At 26.9% G+C, this 14,435-nt stretch overlaps 1 protein-coding gene across 1 annotated transcript; it reads left to right on the forward strand.

Moving 5' to 3' along the window:
- The first annotated feature begins 5,605 nt into the window (after nt 1–5,605).
- Nucleotides 5,606–8,921, forward strand: LOC107623527 (uncharacterized). Its single transcript, XM_016325843.3, has 2 exons — nt 5,606–5,909; nt 6,970–8,921. Exon 2 carries the CDS (start codon nt 7,019–7,021, stop codon nt 8,819–8,821), a length of 1,803 nt encoding a protein of 600 aa, XP_016181329.1. The 5' UTR covers nt 5,606–5,909; nt 6,970–7,018; the 3' UTR covers nt 8,822–8,921.
- Nucleotides 8,922–14,435: the final 5,514 nt, after the last annotated feature.

Raw genomic sequence — 14,435 nt, forward strand, 5'->3', positions numbered from 1 at the left:
CAAATAAAAAATAACAAATAAGGAGATATTTTATAAGATTTTTTTTTTTTGGTGACTGATATTTTATAAGATTGAATAGTAGTCTTCATTATTAGCTTTATATTTATTTTCTTTGTTAGGCATAGTCTTTTCTGTTTGACTTCAATTCTGTTTTTATTATATGAAAGTCAAGCGTAATATGTTTTACGTTTCACATTCTATTTAATTATAACATTTTTCTTTTTTTTTTGGTGGTATCCATTCGATTCTTTTAATACAAACAAAATAATTTTACAAAAAACTTATTTGTCTTTTGACTACAAATAAATAGGATTAAACAATTTTATTATTATTAGTAGTAAAAAAAGGACAACATATTTGGCCTTTAAAATATGTATCAACGAGGTTGCTGATATTTTTTAATAGAAGATTATAGAACAAAGTATTCTTTTTAGATTAAGCCTAGTTTAGTAAAAAAATTTTAAAATAAATATATTATTCTTGTAACTTTAATTTTAAAAGTTAAAAATATTTGAAAAAATATTTAAAAAGGAATTTTTTAAATTAGTTTATGTTTTTTAAATTAAAAAATCTAATATATATAACTTTATATATAAATAAATATATAAATTTATTTTTATATTTGTGTTTATTATTTTTTATTTTAAAATTTATTTTACTAAATACAATTATTATTATTTTTATTTGTTACAATTATTTTTAGTTAGTTTTATTAAACATAAATACTTTAAATTTTAAAATACAAATTTAATAAATTATTTTCAAAAAATAAAAGTTTTACCAAACAAATCTTAATTCATTACAAAAAAAATATTGAGTACCGTCAGATTTAACGGTAGTGGCGGAACTTCAAAAAAAATTTTGGAGGACCAAAAATTTTAATAAAAAATTATATAATAATACTTATATTAAAATAAAATTTATAAATATAATTATTTAATTTATAAGATTGATATTTAATGATATTTATTATTCTATAATGATATTTAATTTGTAACATTGATTTAAAGATATACCATTTGTTATTATTAAATAGGATAGGGTAAAAAATTTGAAAGAACGATAAAAATGGGCGTCGAACACAAAGACATAGGTTAAAAACATATCAATTTAACTAAATGAGCTAATTTTGTTCTCTTTAAAGTAGAACTACTAATATTTTTAGAAAAACTTTGGGGACATTGCCTCAACAAAGCTCTGCCATTGTTTAATGGCATAATTTTTTAAAAAATCTGTCGGTAATATGTTTACCGTTTGAATAAATCCAACGGGATAAATTTTGTTGGTAATTGTTTATCGACAAATTTTTTCGTTCGCCACTAATTACCGGCAGAAATTAACTTTTAATTGGCGAAATTCTGGAGGTTGTTACCGTCGAATTTATCCTCTAGTAAATCCGACAATAATTTAAATTTTATTTTAAAAAAATTGTTTAAAAATTCAATATATAGTATTAAATGTTTAAATTTAATAATTTTTAAATTAATAAAATTTAAAATTTTACAATTTTCTATAATAATTTGTCTATAATTTTTCGTTAAAAGTTCATAAATAAGTTCACACATCAAAATTTAAGAATAAAGAAAAAAATAATTATTCATGTATGAAAAAAAGTAGCACTATAAATTTAAGGTTTGAAAAATAAGATATTTTATTATGGTGACTAAGTAAATTGCATAGTTAAAATTCTCTAGATAATAAAATATTAAAAAAATAAGTAGCATACAAATGATATATCTATTTAAGATTTTAAATAATCCACTAGCATGCATATGTATGTCCCTCAAATGGTATATCTGTTTAAGCTTATACAACTTCAGCAACTTACAAACCTAGTTGAAGATTTTGCATTATAAACCTACTGTCTACAGGCGCATTTTCTGGAATAGTAAGTTGTACACCTTCAATTTCAAACTATAAACATAATCAACACACAAATTATAATTAAACAAACAAATCAAAGTTTATATATTCAAATGAGTAAATTGCAACAAATGTAGTAAAATAACAACACTTAACTCAGCAAAATTAATTCAAAAAATAATTAACTCAAACAACAATAAACTTAGAAAATTAACAACAGTCAACAATAAGTTAATAATTAACTTAAAAAATTAACAAATTAAAATTAATTCAGAGAATTAACAACAATCAACTCTAATTAACTAAAAAAAATAATTAACTCAGACAACAATAAATTTAAAAAATTAACAATCATAACAATAATCCAAAACACTATCAACTCAAAACAAATCTTAAATTACACCCTACTTAACTTAACATTATTTAATTTCTAATTACACTAAATTAATATAACGAATCCTAATCACACACTTTATTAAAATATTTAATCAATAATTTAATAAAATACCTAACAATATCTAAAACAAAAAAAAAATAGAAAAAATACAAAAGTTATCTCTGATAGTGGCTGTAGAATGGTAGAAGTTAAGCGTGGTGATGACAGGAGGCAGCAGTGAAACCTATAATAATGGAGTTAGGGTTAGTAACATAACACACAATCAAAAGAAAAAATGGACAACAACCTTATCTTGCATTGGCGTGGTGGATCTCAGCCGCAGTGATATAGCGACAAGGCAACAACCTCTGATCAATGGCAAGGGACACCAACAGCGGCAACACGGCAGAAGCTTTCCACAAAAACTCTAGCAACAATGATGATGACGTGCTGATCTGCGACAACAATGTGGCTTACCGGTGCGACGGTAGCTCCAGGTGGTGGCGGCACAACCTTCTTCAATGGACCAGAGGGAGAGAGACGAGAGAGAGAAGAAGAAGAGAAGAGAGAGAAAGAGTTTGCAGAAGTGAGGGAGAAGGGTTTTATGTTTGAATTTTATCCCAAATTTACGGTCGAATTTATCGACGAAAAAATTCGACGATAAATTATTCGTCGTTGCCTAAACAATGCGTTTCACTAAATTTTGTTATTGTCAGAATTTTTCAACGAAAAATCTAACGATAAATCCGATCATAATAAAATTAATTTTTACGCTTTTATTTACTGTTAAATTTAGCGACAGAATTTTAAATTCGACAATAATTTATTTGAGGGACAAATTTTTACTCGTAACAGTTAAAAAATTTGTCATTAAATTTATTGGTGACGTTCGTCACTAAATTTAACGATAAATCTAATGATATTTAGCATATTTTTTATAATGATCGTGGTGTAGAAGTAACCATATTCTACGAAGAATAATAGTGGTGCTAACTTGACTTGACTAATAATGTATTCCGATCCTCTCAAGTCTGTAACTCTATTCATTTCTTTTGAACCCTAATAATTTTGGAGTAATAATATGATTATTTTATTTGGTCAATATCATAATAATGGAAGATGTTGTATGCTAATCATTTAAAATTGGTTTACATATTTTATATTCCATCTAATCTAGTCTAGTTCATACCTATTTCTCAGTTGATAATTGCATACATAGACTAAATATTCTAACACTTAAAATTATAAAGATGATGATGCGTGTTTATTAGGTAATTTTTTTCATTACTAATCTCATTTATTCAAGCAATGTCATTGATATTTTTGACAAGCATAGAGCTCCACCACCATAGATATGAGTTAGGTGATTTCCTTTATAAATGTTATAGGAATTTAGGAGTATTGAAATGAATGATCAAAACTAAAAACAAGGGGTGGTAGTTATGGTGAACCGAAAATGAGGGGTGTATATTTAATTATTCAAGTGTTTATAAAAAAATTTGATTATTTTGTCATGATAAATTTAGTTATTTTTTTTTACGAGATGTTTAATTATTTTTTTTTTGTGATGAATTATTTTTTTGAAAAATATATTTGAATATATATACGAATATAATAACTATATAAATTGAATACTAATTTTTAATGTTTAAGGGGCATTTTTGTTGGGAACATGTATGTTGTTCGTGGTTTATTTGTGGTCTAACTTATAGTAGTTCTTTTTATTTTTTAAGAGAATTACGTAAATAATTTATGGTATTATGCAATGAATTTATATTTATTTTCAATTTTTTGATGTGTCAATAATATGATTCATATGATGATTTAAAGAAGAAGATTAACATGAAGTAATTGAATTGTTGATTTTTCCATACATGGTACTCTTTTCGTTTTATATTATTTATATCTTTTTATTTATGCAACATATTTAAGATAATAATTAATTTTATTGAAATCATAAGAAAAAAAAAAGATAAAATTATCCTTAATATTATTTTTTCTTTATTAATTTTTCATTTTCTATCTTTTTCCTTCTTTTTAGTAGCAAAATATATAATGGATAAAAATTAAAGAATGAGTTGTTGAAATTGAAAAACGACATATAAATAGTGTGTTTTTTATATTAAAATTATTAGTATTTTTTAATTTATATAAATATACGATGTAAAAAATCATATATGATAATTTGTATAGTGATATTATTAAAAATAAAAGTGATAATATTATTTTTCGTAATTTATAACAAAAATAAAAATAAAAGAGAAATAATATGAAATAAAAATAGTATTAATTAATTAAAATATTATTTATATACTAAAATTAACTACTAAAATCATTCATCAATATATTTGTGTATAAATATATATGTGGTTTAATTTATTTTTAATATATATTTATATTCTAATATATATTTTATATTAATAATTAATTTGTCACATAAAAAAATTTAACTAACACGTGTTCTTAAAAAATATTATAAGTTTTTTTATAAAAAGTAATGTAAAATTTAAATTCTAAATGTATTTATTGTGTATTTATTAAAATAAAATATTTAAAATTTTTTATATTTAAGAATACAGATTAGTTAAACTCAAAAAAATATTAATAATTAATTTTAATATACAATTATACACATAATATAGTCCTTAATTAATAAATTAATGATTAAATTGTCAATGAGTAATAACTCAAATTGACATAGTCTCTTCATATTCAATTAAAAAGTTGTGGGTTCGAATCTCATATCTTTAGTAAAAAAAAAATATTGATGACTAAATTCAAAGTTGCCATAAATGCTATTTTGAAATGAAACAAATTAAAAATTTGAAAAACTATACACCATAAATAACGAGTCAATCCCTCATTAAATAACAACGTAATAAAATGTATATTTATTTATACGGTTTCGCTACGTTACCAACACCATATCTGTCAACTTCTGCCAATTCTTATTTATAATTGTGTTTTATAGAAGTGTGTTTGTAGATGTGTCTAATAAAAATGTCTTTTTTATAGCTGTGTTTAATAAAAGTGTCTTTATAGATATATTTTATGGATGTGTCTCTTTATATATGTATTTAAAAAATATTAATTATTAGACACATCCACGAACACACTTCCATAAAACACAATTATAAATAAGAGTTGGCAGAAGTTGGCAGATAACATGTTGGTACCCTATACTTTTCCTTATTTATACTGTACTCTAAATGCATACTAATTTATCTTATTTGATTCTTGATTGTCATTTTTCTGTTCGAGATCGCCAATATAAAATTCACAATCCCATAATTTTATCAAGTGGGACCCAACCAATGATCCAAAAAAAAAAATGTGACGAAATAAAACAAAAACAAACTCTCTCTCTCTCTCTCTCTCTCCGTTTGGTTTCTTTGGATTCTGTTACGAAAAAAATGCGCAGAGTGTAAGAAAGAAAGTAAGGGGCAAAAATAAAAAAGGCAACCACAGAAAGAAAGAAAACACTTGCTTGCACGTTCTCTACACTCCTCCCTTTTCATCTTCTTCTTCTTCATTTAACTTGTGTTGTGTTCTGCAATTCGCTTTCTTCATTCACACACACACACTCTTTTCATTGATTCTCTTCGTTTTTTTTTTTTGTTGTGTTAAGAAGAAGCACCCTTTTTCGAATAGAACGGTGCCGTATAACAAGGTACGCTACTAGTTCTACTCCAAAAAAAAAAAAAAATCGTCGTCTGGGTTCTGTTTGTTTTCTCTTAAATGCAAACGGGTTTGCGTAAAAATCTGTTTTTTTTTTTTAATGATCTGAGATTGGTGTTTTCTTCAGAACCTCCCTTGATTCACTTTTCTCTGTTTTATTGGATTGGGGTTTTCTTTTGTGGGATTTTTAATCCGATGGTTATTTATGTATTCAGTGCTTCATCGATTGGTATTGTGTATGGTGGTGGAAGAAGATAAAAATAAAAAAGCTTGCTTAGTCATTATGATTGCAATGGTTTTTGTGATGTGGGGTCATATATGTCTTGTGCTGAATATTAATCAGTATATTGTGGTGATGATTTTGCTTTTTTGGGTGAATATTATGATTCATTTGTTATTTGATTTTGATTACCTCAAGATGCATGATTATGGCTATCAGACTGAATTTGTTTGCAATTCATATTTCCATTGTTAATGTGCTTTATGAAGTACCCTTCTATTTATTTGTTTTTTTTTTTTTTAATCGTTATGATGATCAGTGAAAGCTTACAGTGTTGTACAATTATTACACATAACATAAACTTTTTTACCATTTGCGGCATCTTGATTTTTCCTTTTGGGTGTTCTGATGATTTCATTTACTATCTGTATTTGTGGCTTTATGATTGGTTTCTGCTGCATTTACTGTTTCCTGTTTTTAATTTTTAGTTTCTATAATGACAATAAACACTTTTGTTAGTGTGGTTACAGTGGAGAAGAATCAATCAGATTGAAAAAAAGTAGACATTTCTTTGGTGATGATTTTTGTACACTTTTGTTTAGAGACATTGATTTTGAGTTTAAATTCAGAATGAGTTCAGAGTGGTGTTGTCTTTCACAAGTTATTCGTATCTGTATGTCTTTTATTCCATGACAAGGCGCAATAATGTTGTTCGATTCATGTAACCGACACCACTTAGTTGTTGGTACCGTGTCTTTAGATTTTATTTGCAAGTTTTAATCAGTAATTACCTAACATTTGGTTCTTTTCTTTGCTTTGTTTCGAGTTTTAGGATCGTGGTCGTGAATAGTGTTCTGCTCATTTGTGTATCTTGCTCCGATATGATGGACAAGGAAAGTGAAGAATTGGCATTAACCCCAGAAGTGACTAAGCCGGATACGGTTGAAACAAGAAGGTTCTCTTCTGGCAAAGGATCTTCTGGAAATAGCACTGCAAAAGTTGTTCCTCGTTATCTCCGAGCTTCAACTGGTTCTTGTCATGATTTTTGTAAATATGGGAGGAAGCACGAACTTGAAGGGAATGAAAGGCGTTCTATACCTGATAGAGCTACACGAAAACAACTTTACCAGAGTTCTCAAAAGAGTATTGGGGGGATAATGACATCGGTTGCCAAACTCAGAGGGTCACTTGATTCAAGGTTGCCTTTTGTCAAACTACAAGAATCAATTGATTCCGAGCATGACATTTCCGATACTGCTGGCACCAATAAGCATGGACTGTCAACAAAATCATTCGACAAGGAAAAGCAAATAGGGAATGATGCTCCGGAAAACTGGAAGAAAACATCGTTGGTCAAGTTCAAACCCTCCCTCCTGAAATCCCATACATCTCCATTGGCAATACAGGAAATTTCAACGACTGCAAAGGAGGTGAAGCCTTCATTGAAATCAACTTCTCTCAAGTTGGAAACTTCACCAAAATCAGCTTCTAAGAAGGTGGAAGCTCCATCAAATTTAAGTTCCAAGAAGGTGAAAGCTCAATCAAAGTCAATTTCCAACAATGGGGAAACACCATCAAGATCAGATTCCAAGGTCAAAACTTCATCAAGATCAACTTCCAAGCCGGTGGAAACTTCGTCGGAGGCATCTTCTTTAAAGGGTAATAAGGACATGAAGTTGTCTGAAAAACGGGTAACTTCTTTGAGCCCAGACTCTGCCACAAGGAACACAATTTCAACTATGAAATCCTCGAAAAGCTTTGGTAGCAAAATGAATAGTGAGATCAAGATGGAAAAGGATGCAGCCTCTTCCAAAACAGCTTCAAGAAAATTGATAGCACCAATAAGGACCCCAGTGTCCCCAAGACCTTCTCTTGTAAGAGTTGCAAGTTTAAATTCAAGAAAGAATAAGAGCCTGAAAATCGTGTCTCGTCTTAAGAATCAGCAGAATGCCAGAAAAGTTGCACCTGAGGAATCCAACAATAATGACAATCAGGTCGAGGAAAAAACTCTGTACGTTATCAAGATGGAAAGTGGGAACAAAACTTTGGAATCTGATCAAAATCCAAGCTATGACAATGAACCATCCCTTCCGCAGATGTCACCACCAAACCCTTCACCGCCTTCAACTTCTGAATCTGTATCCCAAGAAGATCAAGAGGAATCTGACTATACAAGTAGTGAATTCGAGATGGATTCTTTCTCAAGTAACCATGAGCTTGAAAACATGGAAAATAGGGAGACTTTGGAAGTTGAGAAGGGAAAGCCGACAAAGGGTGGGATTGTGTGCTCCGATGATGCGGCCCAAGTGCTGAAATTGAAGTTCAGAAGGGGAAAAGTTGTCGATAATCAACTTGAGAGAAACACTCCAAGGAGGCTAAAATTTCGGAGAGCAAAACTGTTGGGGGAGAAAGCAAATCTTAAGGGTGGAAGGAAAAGCCTTAAAGGACTAGATGAAGGTTTTGCTGATGGAGCCGATGCTACAACTGGTCCAGAGAAGGTTGTCTTGAGACATCAAGATATGCAGGACAAGAAAGATGCTCAGGGATTGTTCAATAACGTGATCGAGGAAACGGCGAGTAAACTAGTCGAAGCACGGAAGAGCAAGGTTAAAGCATTGGTTGGTGCTTTTGAAACTGTAATCTCCCTACAAGAGAAGAAACCTCCTGCTAACACTGTCAGTTGATGATGGAATCTGGATAGACATTTTCTTGCTTTTTTTCTTTTTTCTTTTTTTCTTTTTGTATAAAGAAAATGGTATGAAAATAAGACTAAGTTTTTGGTAGTAGATTCGAAGCCAATAAGCTGAAGTTATTGAAGAAATTTAGAGATAGATTTTTCCTTGAACTGTGTCTTTAGAGGCTCAGCATGCAGAGTTTAAAGGGTGATTTTGTGTTTGAAACTCATCTTAACGTGCATCATATACTTGGTAAGCAAAACTTTTCATCTTACTTTTGATGAAATCCATACATATTGTGATTGAATTTTATCTTTTGTTTGGAAAGTGTAAAACAGTACTATCAGTGATTTTGTACTATTAACCAAGGAGAGGAAAAAGTGCTTTGAACTTGTGATGATTTCAATTAAGAGTGAGAGTTATCAACAATGTATGTCTATTTTTGCTGAAAACAATAACAATCCCTTCAATCTATTTGTTTCCATGTTTAAAATTCTAATTAGGGAAAGCCTAGTTATGATTTGATTGTTAGAACAAGATGATTGATCACTTGGAAAATGAAGTATTGAAGCAAGGAAAAGTTGCTTTGATTGTCTCTTGGAAGCTGGCATTTTTTTACCCTTTTGCTTTGATAATTATTTTGTTCCCCACAATAGAAAAAGTGATTCACATAAATCTCAGTGCAAAAGAGGTTCCTCTTTTGAGATTGTGTGTGTGAGGTGCAAACTAAGTTTGTTTTTTGTTTTTTTTTTCTTATTTTGGTGAGTAAATAGACAAATTTACACATAAAAGAATTTGAAGTGAACAAAAATACACGTAAAAAATTTCGTAAATATCAAAATATACATAAAAGATTATTTTTAATAGACAAAAGTATTATGTTGGTAGTAAAGATTTGATATATACGAATTTTTGGTGTGTACTTTTTGTCATAAAAAATAATTTTTGGGATGTGTTTTAATATTTACAACTCTTAATATGTACTTTTATTTATTTAAAACTCTTTTACGTGTAATTTTGTCTATTTGTTCTATTTTGATTTAAAAACTAAGGGCTCAATTCTATTTTTTTTTTAATTTTGATTTATGAAAAGTAGTAATATTAATGTCTGGTATAATTTTTAAAATTAAATTATAGCTTTTTAAAAAATTATTTAAATGTTTATAAAAAAGTTAAAAAAAATAATTCTTCTCGTAATAAAAAGTTTTTTAATAATATTTTTTTAAAATAAATATTTTTAAAACTAACAAATCAAATATAAAATAACTTATAAATAAGTTATTTTTAGTATAGGTGAATCATTGATTAGTATGAAACTTAGGTAGCCAAAGTTCATCAAACAGAAATGAAAGACAAACAGTCGGTTTTTGCACTTTTGCATATGTTTCACTTAAAAGAGGCTTAATTTTATGGTTGCTTATGTTGCTGAATTAGTTTTAGATAAAAGAGGCCTTATCCTTTTTCATTTATTTGAGGTTTAAGATTTAAAATTAAATTTTTCTTTTTTATCGTTGATGTTTTTTTTCTCCGTGATATAAAGGGAGATGTTCTAGTTTTAATTAGAAAATTTAGATCAATTTTTTAATCATGTAAAAAGAAGTGGGAATAGAGTAATTCATAAATTAACTCAATTTACTCTTACCAATGATAATGTTAAGAAGATAAAAAAAAATTATTGTTATAATAATTAATAAATATTAAATAAAATAAATTTTAGCTGTTTTTATTTTATTTTTTTAACCAAACATTTCCGTTCAAATACTGTGTAGATTAAAGATGCATTTAGTTCCAAAAAAAAAAAAAAAAAACCCTAGTCTTGATGGACATTTTGGGTCCACATGAATTAAATTTCCTCAGTTTCCTGTTAAAATAAAAAAGATTTGGATTTGGGCTTAGACCAATGGAAAATTGGACCACAACTTCCCTTTTTCTTTTTCTTTAGTACAAATCAATTATTTTTACCAACATTCGGTTGGTTTAGTAGGTTGAGCCGTTGAGGTGCTATGTCTTTTGAGCAACACCATGATTTTGAATTTTAGATTTGTATGAAGCAACGAATTTGGAAATATCGCCTTTTTATGACATTTGCAATATCTGAATCTGTATTAGTTGGTTCGAAGAATTAGAAAAAAAAAAAATCAATTATATATTTTACAAAAAATAATTTTATTTGATTCAAAATTATCTGTATCATATTGAGACGTTAATTTTTTCAATATATTTTTATTTCGCAAGACTTAAACCTAAAACCTAAATAAAAAAAAAGCATCAAACATATACACTTTGAACCATGGTCATGCAAAAAAATAGTATATGGTTGGTTACTTGCTTTGCAATGAAGCATTTGGCAAAATTGCATAACAAATGGATCAAATCAAAACTTTTAAGAGACTACAAAAAGTTATAGCTCAAATTACATAATTTTTTCATCCTCACTTAAAAATTTCGAATTTAAATTCCATTCCTAACTTAAACAAAAAAAGAAAAGTGCTTCTATGTCACGCTAAGTAAAGATTCTTGTAATGAAGTGAAATTCTAATATCTGAACTTCTTTAGCCATATTTCTTTTTTATACCATATACTTCCACTAACCATGCATTGATTTTGCCCAAAACTTTAAAAATATTGTAATGTCATTTTCATGCTTTGCTTTTGACTTGGGTAGATTTTAGAAAAAAAAAAATTATTATATCTTCTAATGCGACACATCAAAGATAAATTCGTCACATATCTAGATTCTATTTAAATTTGTTAATGGATTATTGCATATTGCAGGTATAAAATAAAATTCAAACTTTCGATACTTAATTAAGCGGATAAATGAGTTAACCACTAGATTAATTCAAATCGATTTAAATTTTAAAAAAGTTAATATTATTAATTAGTCACATCCTTCGTTTTTGACCATATTCTATAATTTTGTTCCCATTATATGTAATTCCTTTGCCTGTCAAACTTCTCTCAAATTCATTTGCTTCTTTTTCTGATTCCATTTCATTCCTTTGATTGTGAAACAACAATGACTTCCACCTTGTCTAGTCAATTCTTCCAACTCTCATGGCATCTTCTGCAATTTTTTTTTTGTTGTTGTTTTTTTTTTTTTCAAAATCACCAAGGTAGCATTTTTTGGAGAGACAGAAATAAAAAGACTGAGATTAAGAGACAGAGATTGAAATAAATCTCAGTATTCTGTTTGGTGTAAAGTGGAAGATAGAAATTGAACAATAATAAAACTCTAATTTAATTTGTACAAAGAGTAAAATTTGAATTAATTAATTGAAATGAGAATATTTTAGGTATAAAATGTTATTAAAGTTTCAATTTCCATCTCTAAAAATTTTAGTTCCCTGTGTCCCTACTTTTTAGAGGTACTGAAATATTGAAATTTTGGAGACAGAGACAGAAATTTTACTACCAATCTTTGAACCAACAAACATAATATTAAATCTCAGTCTCTCAGTCTCTGTCTCAGTACCTCAAAACAAACGCTATCCAAAGGTACATTCATCCATTCATGTCACTTCAATATTCAAGGTTTTTCCAAAGTATGCTTTTGATTTCATTGAAGACATAATGAGTATGCATGGTTGTAGATAAAGTTAATCTTTTTACTTGTGAGATAAGACTTGGTGCATCTATATTTTTCAAACTCCACCAAATAAAAGTCATTATATCTATTTTTCAAATCAAATTTCAAATCATTGATTAGCTAAGTGGCATTAACTTTGTTACGTTAATCTCTCTCTACACATAAAGTAAGTAATTATAAATAATGGATTGAATTTTTATGCGGTGTAACATTTTATATAGATATATAATTATATATCCATACTTTTGTAAAAATAAATATTTTTTATACTAACTAAGTAAATAATCATTTATAAACAAAAATGTACAAAACTAAAATCAGATAATTCTAATTGAAATAACTTGTTTTTTATTTTCTTTTATTCCCTTGAGATTCAATGAAATTCACTTCAACTTCTCTCTACTTTGTCTAATCCATATTTATTTTGGAATAGTTGTTGATGGTAAAGGATAGTTGTTGAAAGACATAATAAATATTAATTAATTAATGAATTATTGAAATTTAAAAACCACAGTTAAATTAAGAAAAAAAAACTATATCAAAAAAAGGAGAAAATAAAATTAATAAGATGACAAGAAAAATGCCACTATTTATTTATTTCACTTGCCAATCTTCAATAGAATATCTATAAAAAATTCTAAATCCACATTCTATGGATTATTCCATCCCAAGGGGCAAGGTCGTCCCACATTTGACTAATAAATTTAAGTTCCAACTCCCTCAATTGAACCCTTTGTCAAAATATAGCCCCAAAAAAAAAAAAAATCTTAAACAGATTTTGAGAATTATTTTAAAAGATAATAAAATTTTTAATAAAAAAATATTTTTTTTTGTTTTTATTTTTTATTTTTGTGAGATTAATTAATTTTTCTGTTAATATTTTTTTGTATTAATGGAATAAGTCTACATGACATGTTAAACTATAAATTTATTTATTAAGAATTAACTACAATAAAAATCTCGTTGTTTTTAAAGATAATTATCAAGATCGTACTATTTAATTTTTTTATTATATTTTTTAAATACATTGACTAAATTTATTAGTAAAATTAAAAAATATTAATAATTTTTAAATTATTTTTATTTATAAAAATTAAATAAAAAATATATTAATAATTAACATGTCACATAAGTATATTTTAAAAAAAATTATTGATAAAAAAATAATTAATCACAAAAAATTAAATATAAAAAATAATTTTTTTTTATCAAAAATCTCGTAGTCCTTCAAAAAATTATTAAAGGTCGATATAGGTATCCACTCAAATATTAAAAAAATATTGAGCTTCCACAATATATTTTCCCATCAAGTTGCATATACTTTTCTTATAAGACAGTATACGTACCTGTCACTTGAATAATAAAAAATTTAAAAATGTGTACATATTAAAAATAATTATTATATATTTGTATATAAATATAAGAATAATTTAATTTATTTTTAATTTATATTTATATTTTAATGTATATTTTGTTAATAATTAATTTTTAGTAATTATTTTTTTTATTTTTTAATAATCTGATTCATACTAAGTTTAATTTAAAAATTTATTGTTGATAGATGAATTACTGAATGTATAAAATAAAATTTTAATTCTCGATATTTATTTAAGTAGATTAATAAATTAATTATTAGACTAACTCAACTTAATTAATTTTGATGAGTGCTTTTGATATACACTTTTAGGTTAAAATTAATTTCAAAGGAAAAAGGAGCTAAATGTGTGTAATTAATTTTCATATTCTTGGATTTATTAATGCAAGTTGGAAATTTGAGCAAATCTAGAAGGGGACAAAAAATTGAAGAAAAGCGGATAGGTAGGGTAAGTAATTAAGAAGCAATAATATAAAAATGCAGCAACTTGGTTTGGTTCAGCTAGACACCAAAAAAATAAAGACAGCAAGTTGCAGCTATAGATAGATTAGAGAGTCTTGGACACAAAGAAAATTGATTTATCAAAAAAAAAAAAAATTAAAATACACATCATACCCTTGAAAGGTTAGAAAAATCTGTACCCAACAGGTGGCACTATA

This window comes from Arachis ipaensis, chromosome B10 (genome assembly GCF_059453495.1).
Source record: "Arachis ipaensis isolate K30076 ecotype BB chromosome B10, ASM5945349v1, whole genome shotgun sequence".
Classification (NCBI taxonomy): Eukaryota; Viridiplantae; Streptophyta; class Magnoliopsida; order Fabales; family Fabaceae; genus Arachis; species Arachis ipaensis.

Excerpts from the sequence above, each read along its gene's own strand:
- LOC107623527 (XM_016325843.3), top strand. The coding sequence starts at position 7,019 with ATGATGGACAAGGAAAGTGAAGAATTGGCATTAACCCCAGAAGTGACT.